The sequence below is a fragment of the Aethalodelphis obliquidens genome, unplaced genomic scaffold (assembly GCF_003676395.1).
Source record: "Aethalodelphis obliquidens isolate GAN/ISIS:26980383/991018 unplaced genomic scaffold, ASM367639v1 scaffold49, whole genome shotgun sequence".
Lineage (NCBI taxonomy): Eukaryota > Metazoa > Chordata > Mammalia > Artiodactyla > Delphinidae > Aethalodelphis > Aethalodelphis obliquidens.
Genome location: NW_020837993.1, coordinates 10,960,856 through 10,982,499, shown reverse-complemented (window position 1 = coordinate 10,982,499; position 21,644 = coordinate 10,960,856). Strand labels below are relative to the sequence as shown.

General features: G+C 44.9%; 1 protein-coding gene across 6 annotated transcripts in view; it reads left to right on the top strand.

The window, feature by feature from the left end:
* The window catches only part of TTC23 (tetratricopeptide repeat domain 23), a 110,969-nt gene extending 91,276 nt beyond the window's left edge, over positions 1–19,693 (top strand). For 5 of the 6 annotated variants that reach the window (XM_027083198.1, XM_027083199.1, XM_027083197.1 and 2 more), the window contains 3 exons: positions 3,275–3,424; positions 18,453–18,535; positions 19,278–19,693. In XM_027083198.1, the coding sequence (XP_026938999.1) occupies positions 3,275–3,424; positions 18,453–18,535; positions 19,278–19,392 (348 nt within the window). In that variant the 3' untranslated portion in view covers positions 19,393–19,693. Of the gene's footprint in view, positions 1–1,037; positions 1,224–3,274; positions 3,425–18,452; positions 18,536–19,277 lie in introns of those variants that run through there. The other variant, XM_027083202.1, reaches the window with a different exon arrangement.
* The last annotated feature ends 1,951 nt before the right edge of the window (positions 19,694–21,644 follow it).

The window sequence follows — 21,644 nt, the reverse complement described above, 5'->3', positions numbered from 1 at the left end:
TCAGTCATCATCTCCCAACTGGACCTCTCTAACAAACTCTGGCTCCGCAGCTGCTGCTTCCACTCTTGCCCTTTTCTAATCCATTCTGAATAAGGAAACCATGTTGATCTTTGCAAAAAGCACATCTGATCAGTGGACTCCCATTTGTAAAATACTACACTGGCTCCTCAGAGCCCTTAAGATAAGCCAGAATCCCACATTGCCCACAATACCTTGCACGTTATGGATTCTGCTGACATTTCCAGTCTCATTTTTGCCCCCTCCCCTGATCTGTGTTCCAGCCACAGTGGCCTTTTCTAATCCCCGCTTCTGGGCAGCATCAGCATTTGTCTCCTGCTCTTGGAAGGTTCTTCCTCATTGATCTCCTGGCTAATGCAGATCCATCCTTCAGGACTCACCAGCTTGCCCGATTCCCCTCCCTCAGTCTTCATTAGATTCTCCCCACTATTCTTCATCATAGAATCCTGTCTGATATAATTATATAACAGAGTAATGTATTACAATAATATATTGTGGACAGTTACTGTCTCTCCCTGACTAGACCAAATTCCATGACAGCAGGGACTCTTATTCATGGTGAGGGAGCGTTGAGCCAATGGGTGGATGGATGCTTGGCTATGGGCTGTCTGACTGCTCTGGCTGCCACAGGGCATCCACCCTTTTCCCCGTTCCTGTCTGGCTTCCTGCCCTGGTGTCTGTCATCACAGCTGCCACACCTCACTGCCCTTGCCCAAGTCACCCAAATCAGTGGCATTGATCTAAAGATGTACCTCACTTCCTGAGGCCTCCCCTGGAGATTTTAGCAAACTGGCTCTTTTCATTCTACAGCCCCTGCCAGCCCTTCTGGTGCCCTTGTAAGAATAGACAAAGCTGCCTCTTCCTCAGGTGGGTGCAGTCCATGCCAGGGCACATTGCTTAGAGAGCGGAACACGGGCCGGACTTCAGCCCTCCTCATTCTCCTGCCAGGCACCCTTGTGTGTGACACAATCTGTCCAACCAAATGTGTCACCTTGTGTTATGCTCACTCTTGGTTACAGACCTCACTGTGGGTTCCAGCAGGAGCTGGCCAATGGGGCCGGGCCCAAGGACAGTCCCAGGCACGAGCACAAGGATGTGCTCAGACCACCTCAGATGTGTCACAGCCTACATGTGGGCTAGGACCCTTTGCCAACAGGAAGGTGATCCTTGGGAAGGAAAATGCCTTTTAAGGTAAAATGTAAGTGAAGTTTACTTTGCCACAGGTTAAAAGATACTCTTCTAGTTGTGCTGCTCTGCTGCTCAGGAATCTTCTCTGACTTCTTATTCCCCATAAGAAAATCTAAACTCCTCAGCCTGGCATGAAGGTCTCCACCACCAGCCCAGCCCGTGACTCCTGCCTCATCTCCCTCTGCTCCTCTTCCTACTTTCTCTGCTATAGTCAAATTAGTCCCCTCACTGGCCTTGAATGTGCCGTGTGCTTCCCCCAGCTCCCACTGTGCTCCCAGGTTCCCATGCCCTCTTCTTGGTCCACCTAAATCCTATTTATTCTTCACTTCTCTCCATTAAGCTTTTCTAACTCTCAGAGACTATCACTGTCTCTTTCCTTTAAACCCATATCCATGTGGCATCTCTTCCATTGCCATCTTGACTTGCCATTCAAGTTCATGCACATCTATCTCTAGTTTCCCCAATCAGGCTGTAAATGGCATTGAGAGCTTCATTTAGGAAAAGGTGTCTGGCTCTTCTTTCCATCATAGGCTCCTCCAAGCCTGACAACCAATTTTCATGGAAGAATTGCCAAACCCAACAGTTGCATCACAGACACTGGGAAGGGACACGACAGGCTTTAGCATCAGGCAAGACCCATACCAAGGTGGGTCACACACTTCACAATTTACAGTTTCTCTTCCCCAGCAGTGATTTATCTTTCCATCTGAGAAATTGTTTCTGCCTTAACAGTGCCTTTTACCGTGGTTCCCTGATCCCACCCCCAGCACCTAATTCATATTCTTGCCAATAAACTGAGTAAAGGCCTTGCGAACTCCTCTATCTGGGGAGCGCTAGCAGGATGCCTTCAGGGCTATGCGGTGGGCAAGGCTCCTTCACTGGTTCCTGCTTTATTCGGCTCTATTTTTCTTTTAAGGTCCACTTATTTCTCCCATATATTTTTTTAAAGATTTCCTTGATGTGGACCACCCCCAAAGTCCTCAATGAATTTGTTACAGTATTGACCCTGTTCCGTGCCTTGGCTTTTGGCCATGAGGCATGTGGGATCCCAGCTCCCCGACCAGAGATTGAACCCGCACCCCCACACACACTGGAAGGCGACGTCCCAACCACTGGACCAACAGCAAAGTCCCTATTCGGCTCTTATATTGGGCGTTTGTGATCTCTACCTGTAATCATGCTTTTATGTAGAAGATCGTAGAAGAATTTCAGGAGAAACATGGGAGACCGACATACAGGGCTTTCCCTCTGTATGTCTTGGTGTATGACTGAAGAGATTAATACCAGCTCATATTTTGTATTCCATGTTGGTATAAATAAATCAGATAAACCAAACAAGATGTCAAATGTATTTAACTTTTCACCATGTTGGAATGTTTGCTTTTGGTTTCCTGAACTATTTCTTGTGAGAAATGGAAAACCCTGGAATATGTTCTGGATGTTCTGTAAATGCCAGGAAACTCTGTAGTTTTCACTTACATAAGAACATCACTGTGTACAGAGGGAGAAGAGCCTGCAACTAAGAGGGATTAAAACTGGCAGGTTCCAGATCCTAGATCTGCCTGCCACTGATGGGCTGTCTGACTCTGAGCAAGTTTCTTGACTGCTCTATGCCTCAATTTCCTCCTCTGGCAAACAAGGATTAAAATTGTTCTTATCTAAAGGAGATGGTGCAAGTTAAATGAGCTCACACACATAAACAGTTTAGCATGGTTCTTGCCACATAAAGGACACGATGCAATGCATGTTAGCTTTTCTTCTTACTACTCAACTAAAATGGGTTCCTGTAACATCTGAGATGGCTTTTTCTCCAGGGGTCCTTTATGCATTCTCTCTTCAGAGTTCAAACCATTCCTGTCCCCCGCAACACCCCCTCACCCCATGTATATTATTTCCTGATTCCTATTTAAGGAGGAAAGTAGGCTCAGCTCATGAGACACTCTACCCAAACTCATTCCCCTAAAAAGTGAAAATACATTACCAGTTACATCATTTTCTTAGGAGGCACTGATCTTTATCCAGCTTTGAACTTTTTATTTAACCAGACAGCTTTTTGTTCCTTTCACAGAGAGCTACCTCCATCCTGAGAGAGTCCCTGGAGGCCAAAGTGGCAGTGTATGGCGATCTCAGTCCCGAGGTGGCAGAGACATACCGGCTCCTGGGCGGGGCTGACCTGGCACAGGGGAACCAGAGAGGGGCCCACAAGAAACTGAAGAAGGTAAAGCTGCAGCCCAACTAATGTGGAAAAAAACCCTCCCACCCTTCCCCACAGGTAGCTTTCTCTCCCTCCACCATGCTCTTTTTAAATGAAACTTTACAAGTGGCTTATTTATGTAAGATGACATCACTTTTGCAGTTGATCTCAGCTTACACTTTTTGGGGTAAAAGGTACAGTAATCCTCTTATGCACATAGATTTTTAAATAAATTATCAATTATTCTTTACTATGAAAATAATTTTAAATTTGTACATAGCATAATTTATCAATCTTTATTATTTTTTTTTATTATTTTTTATTTTTTGCGGTACGCGGGCCTCTCACTGTTGTGGCCTCTCCCGTTGCGGAGCACAGGCTCCGGACGCGCAGGCTCAGCGGCCATGGCTCATGGGCCCAGCCGCTCCACGGCATGTGGGATCTTCCCGGACCAGGGCGCGAACCTGTGTCCTCTGCATCGGCAGGCGGACTCTCAAGCACTGCGCCACCAGGGAAGCCCTCGATCTTATTTTATTTTACTCTTTCTGTACACCCAGTTTATAGAGGAACTCTTTGTGTGTTCTTCTACTACTTATGTTTATTTTTTTTTAATTTGGAGTTTATGTGGATGGCATGAGGTATGGATCTAATGTTATCTTCTTCCCAAATGGCTGCCCAGTTGTCCAGCACCATTTTATTAGAGAGTCCATCTATGCTCCAGTGAATTAACACTTTCGTCACATACTACATTTCCACATGTACTTGAGTCTCTTTCTGGATTTCTTTCTATTCCACTTTTCTCTTTGTTTATTTGAATCCCAGTACCTCATTGCCTTAATTATAGAGATTTCATAGCATGATGTAGTACCTGGTAGGATTAGACTCCCCTCGTGTTTTTTTTTTTTTTTGTCTGCTTTGGGTCTTCATTGCTGTACGCGAGCTTTCTCTAGTTGCGGGGAGTGGGAGCTACTCTTTGTTGCGGTGCGCGGGTTTCTCAGTGCAGTGGCTTCTCTTGTTGTGGAGCACGGGCTCTAGGCGTGCAGGCTCAGTAGTTGTGGTACACGGGCTTAGTTGCTCTGTGGCATGTGGGATCTTCCCGGACCAGGGCTCAAACCCGTGTCCCCTGCGTGGGCAGGCGGATTCTTAACCACTGTGCCACCAGGGAAGCCTCCCTCGTGGTTTTTGTATATCAGGTTTTCTAGATATTCTGGCATCTTTATCTTTCCACATGAATTTTGGTATCAACTTATCTAGCTCCATAAAAAGTTTGTTGGTGTTTTTTGGAGAATTGTTTTATTTGTAAATGGACATTGGGAGGATTGACATCATTATGATGTTGAGTCATTCTACCAAAGAACAACGGATGTCTTTATATGTGTTCATGTCTACTTTTGTAACATTCAGGCACATTTTAAAGTGCTCTTCATATAGGTTTTGTACATTTCTTACTAAGTTGATTTCTAAGCATTTTATCTTCTTTAATGCTACTATAAGTGGAGTTTTATCCACTGTTACACCTTTTGACTGGTTATTTTTGTGTGTACAAAGACTATAAGTTTCTCTGTGTTAATTTTATATTCTGCTAGTTTGCTTAATTCTTTTCTTGCTTGAGTTAATTTGAGCACCGATTCTCTCAAGTTTTCCAGGTGTACTATTACATCATCTGCAAACAGTTTTACTTTCTGTTTTCCAAGTTTTATGCCTCTGATTGATTTGTCTAATTGAATTGGTTCATACCTCCAGAACAATAATAAATAATGTGGAATAATAGGCATCCTTGCCTTGTTCCTGATCTTAATGGAAATGCCTCTAGTTATTCCTCATTTAATATATGCTGGCTTTGGACAAAGATTTATATATATTTATCATGCTAAGGGAGTATCCATGAATTTCTATTTTCATGAGTTTTTTTTTAATTAGAAATAATTGTTGGGTTTTTTAAAATTAGAAACAATTGCTGGATCAAAGGCTTTGTCAGCATCAATGGAGATAATCAGATGATTCTTCTTAGATCACTTAATATGGTACATTTTATTATAATATTGAACCAAACTTGCATTCTTGGAATAAATCCCCTTAGTCATAATGAATTATTCTCAGTGTGATGTTGATTCTGTTTGCTAATATTTATTTTTTGCAAATATTTTGCACCAATATTTGTAAGTGATATTTGTTTAAGTATCAATGTTATTTTGCTTCATAAAAATAATTTGGAAGTTTACCTTTATTTTCTATGCACTGAAGGATTTTATACAACATTAAAATTATCTAGTCTTTGAAAGTTTGTACCAGTGTAAAACTCTTTAGGCATGGTACTTTTAGGGGGGAAAATTCCTTGACAATTTTCTCTACATCTTCTACAAACAAATTGGTCTGTTGAAGCTTTCTATCTCTAACAGGGTCATTTTGGTAAACTGTGTTTTTCTAGGTAATTATCTATTTCATTCACATTTTCAGATTGATTTGCCAAGTAGTCTCATGGATTTTTCAAATTTCTACTTTTTTAATAGTTATTTTCCCATTGTAATTCTTAGTTTTTTATTTGGATTTTCTCACTTTTTTTCTTGACTGAGTTAGTTAGTGGTTTGTCTATTTTGTTAATTTTTCTAAGAAACAGGATTTGAATTCTATGGATAAATTGCCTTCCTATTCTCTATTTCATTAATTTCTGATTTTATCTTTATTCTTTCTTTCTTTGTAACTTATTTTGTTTTACTCTGTTGGAGTTTTTCCTATCTTTTTGAATTGGGAATTGAATTCATTTGGGTTTTTATTTTTATTGATATAAGTGTTTTAGGCTATGAATTGTCCTCTTATTATTGCTTTAAATGCATCTTATAAGTTCTGTCATGTTGTGTTTTCATTACATTAATTAGTTTTAAAATGGTGAAAACCTGGGAAACTTTAAGTAATATAGCTGCCCAAACCAAAAGAATTAACTTTAGTTCTGAGTGGGCTGTCCTATAGGTCAAGCCTTTTTTTCTCTTTTTATGACTTCTGATTCTGCTGCAAAAAGCACCAGATTTGGTAACATGTGTGGTGCCTATTTTTTAATGAGATAACATATATTTATTATCAATTAGTCAGCAGTAGTTATTGGATATCTTCTATGGGCCACTTACTGTGCTAGGCAGAACTGGGGAAAGACAATGAATAACCAAGATAAATATGCTTCTTGTCTTTGTGTGACTTTCTAGTCTAGGCAGGAAGATATATTAAACCAATCATTTCAGATAATTTTAAACATTACACATGTGCCAAAGACATTACGGTGAGGGAAGAGGTAAGAAAGGTAGCTGAGGGTGGCAGTTGCTCTGGGTTTCTCCATACCCCACTTTTAAGCTAATGCTTATTGAGTGATTGTTATATCCCTGGCAGTGAGTTAAATGATTTTTATCTATTAACTTATTTAAGCCCTATAGTAACCCTAAGAGTTGGATACCTCTACTCTCTGGTTTTGCAAAGAGGGAAACTGAGGCTGAGAGGATAATTGTCTCAGCCTTGATTGCAAAGCTAGGAGTCATCAGAGCGGGGATTTAGCACCAGGCAGTCCATATTGTGCAGTCTACTCTATGCTATCATCTGTTTTACAGCTTGGGCTTCCACGTAAGATTTTGTTTGAACAGGGGCTTCTTGTGCTTTAAGAAAGTTTGAATACCAGTGGCACAGTGGAGAGAATGCCAAGATAAGGATATGTAGGAGTCTTTGGGTTGCCACTGACAATACAACTCAAATTAGCTCAGGTATAAAGGACTGTCTATTGTCTTATGGTTTCCAAGAAAGCACTGACAGGCACATGATTAGCCGGACAGGAACACAGTGGAGACTTGGGAGAAAGTGCCAAGGCCAGACTAGAATGCCACCAGGGCTCTCTCTGCCCAGGAGTCCTGCCTGCTTCTCTCTGCACCTCCCCCTACTCCTCTCTCATGGCAGCATCTCCCCTCAAGATGGAAATCATGGTGACCAGCCCCCCAGAGTTTTACTTCCTACCCCTGCTGCCATTTCTCAGTCACAGCTTGGAAGTTCTCCGGGAAAAATTGAGAGGCCTGGCTTGGATCCAGTGCCCACCCCAGATCAATCAGCTGAGGCCAGGAGTGTGGTAGGGAGTAAGAACATGGTGCCTTCAAGGCTGATGGGTGGCCCACAGTGGAGGTGGTGCAAGAAACACGGTCCCATAGTTAGAAGACCTGGGACAGGGTCACTAGAGCCCCTCCCTATTTGGGGGCATGTGCATTGAGTATAATAGGCATGCCATAGCCCCTTCCCTTAAGAGAGTCTCAGTAAACACCTAACTCTGATATTATGTGCTCAGTATTGTGCTACAGGTCCACACTGTGATCAACGGGAGAAAGGGGATTAGGGAAGGTGTCCAGATAAGTATTCCTGAAAAAGAGCATAGCCTAGCAGAGACAGGAATTCCCATGTTGGAAACGAGGTGGAAGAAGAGACTCAGGGGCAAGAGAGTGAAGCCTATTTAAGAAGCAAAAAGCGGGCTTCCCTGGTGGCACAGTGGTTGAGAGTCCGCCTGCCGATGCAGGGGACACGGGCTCGTGCCCCTGTCCGGGAGGATCCCACATGCTGCGGAGCGGCTGGGCCCGTGAGCCATGGCCGCTGAGCCTGCGTGTCTGGAGCCTGTGCTCCGCAACGGGGGAGGCCACAACAGTGAGAGACCCGCGTACCACAAAAAAAAAAAAGCAGCAAAAAGCAGTTGGGGTACCTGTCTGCAGAGGAGCTGGGAATGACCTTGCTGCCATGTTTGCAAGTTAAGGGGCTGAGACTTGATCCTTTAAGCTAGGGTCCCAAACGTTGGCCTGCAAGCTGAATCCAGCCCACTACCTGTTTTTGTGTGGCCCCTTAGTTAAAAATGATTTTTTACAGATGATTATAAAATCTGTAATCATTTTACAGGTGATCATAAATTGATTTGATAGAGAACACTGACTTTGAACCACAGCTAAGTGAAATTTTATCCTCCCCCCAAAAAAAGAAATCCATTATTTTCATTAGTCGAACTAGATTACCCCAAAAATATACTTATTATTATTATACTTTAAATTTCATCGACAAAAGTTTGTGGACATTTGTTTCGTTTCCTCTCTTGCTAGGTTAAGTACCTACATAGTAGCTCGATTTTATCTCTTGGCCCACAAAGCCTACAATATTTACCACCTGCCCTTTGCAGAAAAAGTTTTCTGAACCTGGCTCTAAGCATCTAGGAGCCACTGAGGGAATTTTAAGTAGGGCACAATAGGTCTATGTTTGTTCTTTGGATTTTTTTTTTTTTTTAAATCACTGTGAGGACAGTGTTGAGAATGGAATGGAGTGGCCCAAGAATCAAGGCAAGAGGCCTCAGTTTTGTCATCTGTAAAACAGAGAAAACAGCAACCCCAAGCCCTCCTTCACTCCCACAATTGTTCTGAGGCCAGTATGAGGCAAGGTGAGTGGGGCTGCTTTGGTAAGTGCCAGGCCCTGCCCGGGTGCAGAGTGCAGGCCGCTGAAGGGCCCAGACGGAGGAAAGAGAGGAGCTGTCCTGGCCAAGGCATACCACCTGCCCTTGGGAGTCTCAACTTAGCTCCTTCTTCCTTGTTTCTCCCCTGAGGAGGGTAGATGGAATATGGAAAAACTCTTCTGAGGGTTCAGCCTAGACACTCAACTCCAGGCAGGGGAGGGACCCAGGAATAGGGGAGGGGGGCAAATGTTAGCAGACGTGCAAGAATTTGAGTTGGAGCCACACAAACCTTCATATGGTCCTGCTGACTCCAGTGGGGCCAGGCTGGTTCCACTACTGACCACACCCTGGGGGCCAGGCTTACTGCTGCTATGGCAGCTCATACATCGTTCCCAACCCTCACAGCAACCCTCCAGGTCAGACCTTAGTAGCTCTGATTTACAGACAAGGGGCCTGAGGCTCCTAGAAGTGAATTGTCTATGGGTAAGTTACTGTTAAATAAATCCCACATTTTCCTTAATGCCAGTGGTTTGCCAAGTGTGGGTCTTAAACCCCCTGCATTAGGTTCACCTTCTGAACCAGAGTCTGGGGCAAAGGGCCAGGGGCCCAGGGACCCAGGGACCTGCATTTTAGCTTCCCGGGGGAAGTTGAGAATCACTGCTTTGGGCCCCAGGCCCACCCACGGGGCTGAATATCAGCTCAGCTTCAAGAAACTCCAGGTTTCATCACTTCCAGAGCCTGCAGTGGAAGTTGGTGATGTTTTTACCTTTCATTTGGCCTCATTAACCAATCAGTCCTAAATACAATGACTGACATTTTAAAGCTATCTGGCCACTTGCCAGAGTCAGAGAGAAAAGGGTAGAAACGTGTATGTCTGCAGGTCATGGCCGCTGTGGTACACACAGTCCTCATTTCCACTGGTCCCCACGTACCCACCTGAGGACAGGGCTGGCCGCTTCATGAACACCAGGGCACACACAGGGCTTTAAACGTGCCTCTCACATCTGCTCCTGAGCTGGACTTTTCAGATGCCGTATTTAGTGCTGGGCTCTGCACAGCCAGCAGCAGCAGCAGCTCTCAAAAGCCACTGGCCCAGTGTTTCTCTTGTTTTTATCACAACAACAGCTGCATCCCCCAAGTTTTCAACTCTGGAGCGGGAATCCATTGAATACTGGACTTTCCAGATGTGCTCTCCTGTGCTGAATGGCCCAGGCATGGTTCTGTGGGCATGAAAAACAGGAAGGCACGAGAAACAAAGCAGACAGTGGGATTAAGTTACTGAAAAGAAAACCATAGTATTGATCTTTCTTTCAAAGGCATCTGCAGGGGAACGTTGGAGAACTCTGTTGGCTCCAGATGGAAATTTCCACTGCAAAAGTTCCCATTTTTGCAACATGGAGAACTAGATTTTCATCCAGGTAAAAGGCTGCAAACAAGAATTCACAAAGACTGTTTCTAGGTCAGAAGCATCTCAGGACTAATCCCAGACCCAGTTACCAGGGTTGGGTCCCATCTTAATCTGGCCTCCCTGTTAGGTACTGTCATCATCAGGGTTCCATCCACCGCCTGATTACTTTATAGCTGTGAACATAAACATTTTCTATAAAAGAATAACAATTTTATGTGACCTCTCTCTCCAAGAAATTCAAAGCCCACTACGATGAATCATTTGAAGAAAAGCAAAAGAAAATGGTTTTTATTCATAGGTTGACTGTGAGAAAGCCAACGCTGGACAGGTGTTACGTGGCCACAGGTCAAATCTCTAGAACAGACTGTCAGGTCCTTGCTGTTCCTCCAACCGGCCAAACACACAGAGCCTTCTGCAGATGGCTGTATTTTATACATGATTCATGTCCCATCAGCGGCCCGCCTAGTTTCGCTTTCCCTTTAAGCCTTTGTGGTGTTTTCCTTGTTGCCCTGGATACCAGGCAATCCAGAGCCAAGTTTGGAGTCCCCGCAGAGCCCTGTGTTAGCCCGTACGGCTTTCAAGGGTAGAGTCTCATTCGTCCTTGATCCCTTGATCTTGATTTTTCTAATCATCTTTGATTAACCCACTGCTGGGCTGCAGCAATCCACCTCAGATACTTTTTGAAAGAAAGGAAGGTCATAATGACATTGATTTCGTATACAGAATCCTGTTCTTGGTTTGAGAAGTGTGCTTGAAGACACTTCAAGCCCTCATTAGTTACTTGGAGATGTTTGTAAATTGGTTGATATAGTATAAGAATGGAAGCTGATGGTTAAAGGGGTCAAGGGCTTAACCTTCTGTGGGGAAAACATGGAGCCTCCCTTGCCTGCTACAGGCTGGGTGGAAATCAGAATTCCAGGTCTCCTGGCAATAGGATGCCCTGTGTCGTCATCTGCCAGGAAGAGTTGCTCTCCTTGGGGTCGGGCCCCCTAACTATGGCAGCCCAGGCACAGTGCCTCCCACCTTCCCTGTCCCTTAGAAAACATATATAGGCGCTGAACACAGACTGCCCAGGACAAGGCTACATTTGCTATGGAAAGCTCCTCCAATATGGGAACACTTACCGTGGCTTCGTGGGTGCACAATGCCTCAGGAGTTCCTAAATTGGCATCAAAGTCTGGAGGGTGCAGAACTGTGGGTGTGGACAGACCATCCTGGCCTAAGACCTTCTGGTGTTTGTCAAAACCTCATTGGATGCAGGAGAATTGTGAGTTTATGGGTGGATTGCCTGGGATGGAGAGAAAGGCAAAATCTCCTACCACATAAATTCAGTGTGACCTTTAGCAAGTGGAAAGAGTGATGCTGGGAATGGCAGGTGCTACTACACCAACTCAGGAGGGACTGGGTGGGATGGCCGAGCTCCACATCAGGAGGGACCTGAAAAGCTTAATTTTAAAGGGGGCTCGATTTCTTGCTCTATCTGGCCCAGAAATAGGCAAACCCAGCTTTTCTACAAACAGGTGGCTGTCCACTCTAAAAACAAAGACTGAATTTATATGTGGGTAATGCAGCAGGAGGCCCCTCCACAGGAAGTCCTGCTGATGCATTTGTTCTCTAAATATTTGTGCTGCAGTTATCCTGGAGAAGGATGATGGTAGCTTGCTCCAAGACAGTGTCCAGGGGCTGGAGCAAAGTCGTGGGGGAGTCAAGGGACGTCAATAAAGATATAGGACCCATGGCACTTGGCAACTCAGAGGTGACGAGTGAGGGAGACAGCAAGGATGACACCTCGACTCCAAGACAGGCATCGTAGATACTCAGGGAGAGCTTTTCAGACGGGCCGCTCTGAGCAGCTCTGTGAGTGGCAGCGCCTGGGCCTCCCTCCCTTTCTCCCTCCTCTCCCATTTCCCTTGTCCCGGGGCCCCTGGTCCTCCTCTATCTGTATTTCTTTCATGGGAGGCTTCCTACCCACCTGTGCAGCAATCCTTGAGTCTCAGAATTAGTGGGCTTCCAGGTAAGGGAGCTACAGGTGTGTGTTTAAGTGTGTGTGTGTGTGTGTGTGTGTGTGAGAGAGAGAGAGAGAGAGAGAGAGAGAGAGAGAGCGGGGCTGGGTATGCTGCCTCAGACACTTGCCACTCCTCCTGCCTGGAACCCCCACCACCTCCCCCAGACCTGGTGCTCTCCACATGGCTGACTCCCCGTCCTGCAGGTTTCAACTCGAATGTCACCTCAGAAAGGCCTTCACTGACCCAAGTACCCTCTACCACTACTGACACCACCACCCCTTTATTCTTTCATAGCCCATGTTCTTTTTTCTTTTCCACAGCTCTTATCATGAGTTGTTATGCTATGTTTGTTTACACATTTTTAAATGCCTGGCTCCCGCACTACACTGGAAACCCCCATCGTCTGTTCCATCACTGAGGTGGACTCAGGGTTGGTGTCTGGCAGGGGCTCAGCAAACATCTGCGGGAATGTGTGCCTGCAGCAGAAGATGCAGGTCCAGAGGACAAGGCTGGTTTCTGAGGGGCTTAGGAAAACCAAGCCCCACCCCCGTGTGACCCTGTTTCTATAGGACAGTGCTGTCTGATGAACGGTATCTTGGTTTGTCCTTTCACTTCCCCAAGTAAGTGATCATTTCTGCTTGCCTTGTAAAGATTAGTAAATGAAAAGTATATTTGTGTTTTTCTAAACATTTAAGACATTTCATACTTCCACGTATTTTGGCTTCTGACGTCTTCTTTTCTTCTTAATACTAACCTTGAGAATTGACATGAAAATAGCAGCACAGTTCATGTGTTCCTGGGTAACTTCTCCTCCACGGACGTACTCTAGCATCAGATAATATGTATAAAGAAGAGTAGTGATTTCAGATTCTGAGCATTAGAATCATTTGAAATATTTTACCTTTCTCAGGCTTTTTCATTTCATGTAAAGACAAAATACACAGGCTTGGCACAGACCCTTCCCAGGCAAGAAAATGTCTTTCTCCGTTTTCCATTATTGAGTTGCATAGCCTTGCAACTGAGATGGCTCTTTAGCTGCAGCCTGGCTGCAATGCCTCTGTTAATAAATAGGATGTGTCCCAGCAGCACTTTCATTGTTGGAAATTTCCCAATAGAGATGATGATGTGATTTCAGGACTTAAGACTGAAGGTTGAGGGAGAAAAGGAGGGCTCAGGCACCCCAACCCACTTCTGCAGGGGCATTGCCATGACTAGAAATGGCCCTGAGTACCAACTGTAGATTTTCAGAGATCCCCCCCAAAATCAGAAAATATGCTTCCTTGTGAGTTCAGGTTTTCTAAAACTGTTGTGGTTTTCTAAAGCCAGAGTAGACTGAGTCAGCTAACCTCCAAACCGCAGCTGCCACTGAGCCCACACAGGGCTCAGTCCACACAGGGAAGGGTGCGAGCTATGTCCACACATACGTCCACACAGGGAAGGGTGCGAGCTCTGGGGCACAGAGGTGGGCTGCAGCCAGGGGGACAGCAAGCCGGTGCCTCCTATCCCAGATTCCTTGGCTCCTGGGCTCCTTAGAAACCTAACTTTCAAAACTCAAAGTCATGTCAAATATAATTTTTAAGGTTCTCATCAAATGCTTAAGACTGTGTCTTAACTCCCCTGGCTTTATGAATGACATCTAAGAGAAAGCAGCACCTGGGGGACAGCATTCTTTCTTTCTGCTATTGAACGTGCCCAGATTACGACGGTGGAGGTCTGTAACACTGCACCCACAATGCAGCTTCCCTACCAGAGGTTTCAGTAGCCCTGTGGTCCAGCCATGTCCTAAGGTTGTCATATAAGAATTTCATCAGTTGACCTTTTGCTTTACTTACTTATTCATTCATTTAGCAAATATTGCATCTTAGGTGCTAGGGACTGTGCAAGGCCCTGGGACACAAAGGTGAGCAAGACAAACATGGCCCCTTTGGGGACAGCTTGCAGACTGCTGTGAAAGCTTGAGTTCCCTTTTGTCTTCCTGCAGGGAGAGAGAGGAAAGCTCCTTGTTTGGTATCTAAGGTATAATAAAAACACAAGTGACTTCTCCCAACCCCTGCAGGTAAAATCAAAGAGAACACAAGCAATATAATGGCTTCATAAACTTCATCTGGATCCTCAAAATTTGTTTTTTGTCCACTCAAAAGGAAAACGAGAAACACCCTTTGGAGGCTGATTTCAGACCAGAGTGCACTGGCCTCCTTGGAAGAATCTGGAGAGTACAGAATACCTTTATTTATGATGGAGAACGTTCTCCTATCGAGGTTTGAGGAGTTCTTTACTTAGTTCAGCAAGATGTTTACAATGCCTGGCTGCCAGTAGGTTCAATTAACATTTATTGACTTTGTCTCTAATACCTGTTTTTAACAAAACCTACCTCACGCAAAAATGCTTAAACAAATTTAGCTAAGAGCCACAGAACACTGAAAAATTCAATTTATGTTTCTTAGATAAATATATAGCTATGTAAGACGTTTCCTAGTAAAAGTCAGTAATGGATTATTACACTTTTTAAAAAACGTAGCATTTGGGGCTTCCCTGGTGGCGCAGTGGTTGAGAGTCCACCTGCAGATGCAGGGGACACAGGTTCGTGCCCCGGTCCGGGAAGATCCCACATGCTGCGGAGCGGCTGGGCCCGTGAGCCATGGCCGCTCAGCCTGTGCATCCGGAGCCTGTGCTCTGCAACGGGAGAGGCCGCAATGGTGAGAGGTCCGCGTACCGCAAAAAACAAAAACAAAAACAAAAACATAGCATTTGAAGACCAGTTCAATTACTGGATGAACCACTTTTTCCTGTCTCGGTGCCTGGTATGGCCTCCCTGGACACTGTCATCACAAAAGGGATTGGGGCTGAGGGTCTGTTTCCCTCTCCTGGTTGACATCTCCTGGTTACATCTCTTCCCTCTTCAGCTACAGTTTTGGGCAAAGTCCCTTAGTGAGTATAAGTAGCCTTAAAAAAAAAACCCTAATAACACCAGAAAGAGAAGAGTCTTGACTGCTGGGGCATAGGGGGTAGGATGGGGATGGGCTCACCTCTCTCTGGGCTTGATTATTGAAAAGGGCTGCTTTACCCAACCACGACCCTCTCTCCTAACTCCACTCTCTCTACTATCGTAACACCCCCAGTGAAAATGAGCAACAAGGTCTGGGATAGATGTGGTTATAGCAAAACCGGTGAGAATCCGTGTAAGTCCTGTCAGGTGCCATGTCCTTTTTCCCAGGAATTGTGAATATTCAGCTAATAGTATAATACCTCCTTCCCTAGAGGATGAGGAGCCAGGGAGAAGAAACTTCAATAACCAAAGGAGCATGATGGAAATTCCTCCTGAGTTTCAGATTTTGGAGGCCACCTCTTAAGGCAGAGTGTCCTGAGACCTCAGATTTTCTCAAATAATCGTTAAAATGTCAGTAAAATTCTAATGCTTCAGTGAATGAATTAACACCATTGCATGTCAACATCAGCTTGTCTCAAAATGAGCTGCATCTGAGGCACTCATAAATATGTAAACAGGGAAGTTTGGATGGGTTTAAAATTAGACCTGATCTTTTACACCAAGTGAAGGTATTCCTGGCCAGGTAGGAGAAAATGAAGTCTGTCTGGCAAGATGTGTTAGCCCTGGAGAGAGGCCTCTCCCCGACTAACATGGATGAGGGAGAGCAGGCTTGCTTCTTGCACGCTGTCCGCATCTGAGCCTCCTCTGCCGGGCTTTGGGTGGTGAGTACCCAGGCTCCCAGCAGCTGTGAGCCAAATGGGGAAGAGTGCTAGAAGAGGTTACATCAATTGTCATCAGTGTCCCTCTCCATCTTCTTCCCCTCAAAGCAACACAGAACTTTCTCAAGGTTCCTAAATTTCCAAGGTCACAACAAACTCTCTGTGGATTAAAGCAACGCTAGCTCAAACCCAGGGAATGAGCAGCACATTGCCTAGGCCAAGCCAGGGCCCCATTGCAGATTCAGAAAGTCCGGGGATTGCTGGGCGGAAGGGCTAGTATCCTTGCCTTTACAGAATTTGGATTATATACTAAATAGAATAACAGGAAAATGTTTACTCCTTTTTAGATGTTATATAATTCAGCTAAGAAATAATGAATATTTTGTTATATAAAAAATCTTGCCATATTTTCATCTAATAATATTTCCTTCTTCCAAAAGACAACCACATTCTCAGAATCCAGAATCACATTCTCAATTCCTCAGATTGAACCAAACATTCAGATGGTCTTGATGTTTTCCACAGCTCATAAAGACAAAGTATTTTGGCTGCCTGTGTGTTAATTTTCCCAAAGACCTAAAAACAGTTGGCCAATCAGAATGAATACAGTCTTCAGTATGATGTCCCCAAACCCCAAAACTTTTGTGACTCGAGCTGTTATCATGTAGAAAAACATATTCGATCTTTTAAAAATATGAAATATTTCAGATATAAGGAAAAGTACGAATAATATAACAAACACCTCTGAGCTTACTATTCAGTATAAGAAATAAAACGTGACCCATCCAGTTGAAGCCCCCTCCCCACCCCATCTCCAGATAGTTACTATCCTGAATTAGATATCATTCTCATCTTTATTATTTTACTATGGTTTTATTTTACATACAAATATGTGCACACATATATGCATTCATCTGCTATTTTCTTTTTCTTCTCTATAATCATGAGATTCATCCATGTGGCGACATACACACATCAAAAATTTGTGTGGTATCATGCATAAACAATACACATATATCACAGTTTACTTATCCATTACTAAATATTCCCAAATTGTTCTACAAAATATTCCCAAATTGGTTGTACCAACTTTAACACCCACTATCAGTATATAAGAGTTCTTGTTGCTTCGTATCTTTGACAAAGCTTGGTGTAATCTTAATCAGACTATAATTTTTGCAGTTTGGTAGGTGAAGGGGCAATCTCATTGAAGTTTTAGTTTGCATTACTGATTACTAGTGAGCTTAGGCATGGTTATTAGCCATTCTGTTTTCAACTTCTTTGAATATCTGTTTATATCTTTTGATCATTTTTCTGTTGGTAGGCTTTTTTTCTCATTACCTTATATGAGTGCTTTATGCTAATCCTTTTCCAGTTTTGTGCAAATATTTTCCCTCAGTCTGGTTTGTCTGTACCTTGCCTAGGGTGCATTTTGGTGCACAGATGTTTTGAATTTTAATATAGTTAAATTTCATCAGTCTTTTTTACTCTTGGTTTGTCTGGATCTTGTCTAAGAAATACTTCCCTACCTCAAGATCATAAACGTATCCTTCAATATTTTCATCTATAAGTTCCAAGTTTTAATTTCACACTTAGTTCCCCAATCTATCTGGGATTAATTTTTGTGTTTGATATGTGGTAGGGATCCATTTCCTTCCATTTGGAAAACCAGTTCCATTTACTGACTAGTTCAGCTCTTCCTCATGGACCCTTCAGGGCCACTTCTGTCAATCTATCAAGTATTAGACTCTCTGCCATGTTTTGTTGATATATTTGTCTGTCTCTGGATGAAAACCACACTGTCTTAATTACTCTAGTTTTATAAAAGGTCTTGACATTCAGCAAAGCAAGCTCCTCCATCTCATTCTTCTTCAAAATTATTTTGACCATTTTGGGCACAACTCTCATGTCTCTCCCTGGCCCAGTATAAGCAACCAAATGGCAGGACAATAAGCAGAAGGAAGAAATCAAGCCAAAGCCAGTCCTGGATAATATACAGCTGAATATTTAACTCCTAAATAAATCAGCTCCTAAGAAATTGCTGCATAGTAATGAATACAGAAAGCCCATATAAGATAAAGCACTTCTTTACAAAAAAGCAAAAACATTTTAAAAAGAAGAAAAGTTTTTGGGGCTGTAGCAAGGGTCATTTAAAATTAGAAACTAGAGACCCCTCCTCTGGTCAATAGAAATGTTCTTGCCTTTATTTTCTAGAAACATAACTTTTAAACATAGTTTTGCATACGGACAGTCACAGAGAGTTCTACAAAATAGTGCTAAAACTGTACATTTGTTTCCTGGATCCCTCAGGGCATCCAAATTGAAGGTCAGACTGTTCCTGGAAGAAACTCAGAATACACTAATTCCGTCATAGCATGGGTCTATGAATGAAGTATTCTCTCATTTAAGGGAGACTTGATTTTCCTGCAAAATGCTCTCAGTGACATTTCCATAACCTCACAATTACTACTTGGTGTTCTGCAGTGTCTTCAGATCCAGACCCTCTTATATGGACCACAGGACAAGAGGACTCTGGCCACCCAGCAGACCATGGATGTCCTGTCCAAGTGAGTTGGCCTCCCCTCACACTATTTCCCCTGCAATCAGAATCTCAGATGAAGCTGGTTCTGTAAGGTTCTACGGAACTTTCCGTGGAAAGTTTTACTGACTTCCCCATAACTCATAAACTATGCAAGCCCAGTTCCTTTGAATACCCAGTTGTGAAATATCTTCTTGCCAGATATTAGGAAGAAATTAGCTCTTGAAGAATGTCAGAAACACAGGCTGGGATTCGTCCTCCTGCAGACGGGCCGCCTGCAGGTCATCTCACCTGCTGGAGGGCAAAGGCACAGAGCCCTGCTTGGCCTGCGGGAGCCCTGCCTCAGGCTGCCCCTGAGAGCCCTCTGACTTCACCTTGACGGCCGGCCTTCTGGTTTTCACTACGGCCCAGAGCCCGCAGACTGACGGCCAAGGTGCTGCTCAGGGAAGTGCCGCAGGCGGGACACAGCTAGCGGGGTGTGGCGGGGGGCTGTCTCGGAGCCCACCCGCTGGGCCCAGGCCCCTTTAGCAGCTGAGGGTTGACTGTGTCAGCTCAGCAAGAATGGTCACAAGGAATTAGAAAATGGGAGAAGAAACCTTGCGTTTTCTGTTCCTGTGCCACAAGTCTCTCATTTACAGTCCCTCCTGAAGCTCCTTCACGAAACTTAGCTCAGCAACCGCCAGGCTTGTCTTCACAGCCGCGAAGACTGGGCGCAAAACGCGGGCAGGTCGAGGGGCGCCCCACTCACCCCACCCTCTGCTTGTTCGCAGGGCCCCCGAGAAGGCCGTGAAGCCTCGGCAGCCCCCAAGAGCCAAGGCGGCCTTCTGCACCAGCGGGCCACAGCACACTGCGCTGGGGAAGGCCAGGCCCAACGCAGACGACTGAGCCCACCCCCACCAAAAGCTCTGCTCATGCCTGGGTGCTGACACTTAGGGTGCTCTATAAATCTCTCTCCAGCCAGAAGGTAGACTTCAACAGTCATTGGCAGATTTTCTAGGCTGTTTGCTCCAAATGCAACAGCGGTCCCATAAACTTCCCATGGGCCACCTTTTGACAGTGGATGCCCTTCCCGGTGATTTGGCGCTGCTATAAAGCATTTTTCTTTTTACCACCTTAGTGGTTTTCCTTGCCAGCAAGAATTTTTACCCATCAGCACTACTGTGGCTGAAGGCTTCTCTTCAAAACTTCCTGTGTAGGAAAGTAGACTCAACATCTGAACACACACACACACACACACACGGTGTATAGCCCCTTGGGCAGGCCTGGGTCAGATCTGGAGCAGTAAGATTCTGGGGAAAGCCCTTTCTTATATAGGAAGGTAATAGAATAAAATGCTAATAAAAGGAAATTTGGAAGTCCTGGGGTCAGTGTTTGTAAAATGACGTCGCCTCAGAACTCCTCAGAGCCTGGAAAGGGGCACCGAGGAAGCTTCTCCTCACTCGTGCACTCAGGCACTTATTGAATCTGGTTGAGCACCCAGGATGTACCAGGCGTGTGCTAAGAACTGAGGGCACGACGACAAACAGGACTGACACACTGTCCCTATCGTCTCAGAGCTTGCCATCCAACATGGACGCTAGTCATTAAACATATAATAGTGCAGTTGGTTGATGACAACTGAGGGAAAGAGTCCAGTACCACGGGGTAGGTGATAAATGGCCCTGACTTTTCCTAGAGGTCAGGGGAGGCAGGTGTAAGGGAGTGAAGAGAGCTGAGCAGGAGTGAGGCGGGCATGGAGGAGCTGCAAGGAGGGATGCTGACTCCCTGCTGCTGCCAGCTGTGGCCTCCACTCCAGGCAGGAGAAATGTGGCCACCACTCTGGAGAGCTTTTTGTTTTGGAGTTGCCACAGCCCTTGGCCCCCTACTCTCCCAGTTGTGTTCCCATGTAGGTGGTAAGAGGGTGAGGTGGGATGAGTGCTCATGTCCATAGTGGTCTTTAGTCTCTTGGAGGGGAGGCCATCGTCATTCGAGAACGGAAAGATAGAGGGACATGTTTTGAGCACCTCTCTCCATGCTGTTGGTGGTGAGGTCCCATGCCGGAATGAGGTGAATGAGCGCACAGAGGGTGGGAATGGGGGGTAGGCAGTGCTGTTCCTTCTCGTCCCCACCCTAATCCCATGGGCTGGGGCCCAGCAGGGCTGCAGGCTGCAGCTAATATGGCAGCAGGATGCAGCACGGCCCCCTCCCACTCCAACACCCAGTAGGAAAGCCAAAACCACTCTGGGTCCATTTGTGCTGGCCACCTTGAGGACTGATGGGGGAAATAAACCAAAGTTTCATGGCAGCATGGAGGGAGGCTGGGTCCTTTGTCCTCGACAGTGTGACAGCTGACTATACAGGCCACCCCTGCTCATACCCATCCCAGATAGGCCTGTGGGATGAAGGCACCATTCAAAGAAGGCGTGAGATATCACTACTCACCAAGTATTCTATCTAGTTGAAGACATGGGTTTTGATGTGGATGGTGGAAAAGCATTTTAAATACGATATCACACGGAGTCTGCCTCAAAAATGTTTGTGCACCTCAGAAATTCCTATGCTGAAGCCCTAAAGCCCAATGTGAAAGTATTTAAGCTGGGGCCTCTGGGAAGTAATTAGTACATGAAGGTGAAGCCCCACAAATGGGATTAGTGCCCTTATAAGAAGAGACACAAGAGAAATGATCTTTCTACCATGTGAGGGCACAGCATGAAGGCAGCCATCTGCAAACCAGGAGAGGACCCCCACCAAGAATTAATCCACCAGCACCTTGGTCTTGGATTTTGAGCTACCAGACCTGTGAGAAATAAGTGTCCATTGTTGAAGCCTCCAGCCTGTGGTATTCCGTTATAGCAGCCTGAGCAGACTAAGAGCCCACGCTAGATTTTTGAAAAAACAAAATATAAATTATGATGTTACTTCTTCCTCTATTTCTTGTAGGATAGTATTTTGGAATCACAGAAACTAAAACACTTTTTAAAACATTTAGCCACCACCCTGAGAAAGAATGAATTTAGGAATGTTCCATCAAATGTCTCCCATCTATTAAATGTTTTAACTTCAAAATGAAAGGAAGAGTCTAGCTATTCATGTTTTGGTTTATTTTGTTTTTGTACAACGCTACAAACAGGTAAGAGTATCTACTCCTTTGTCTCAAA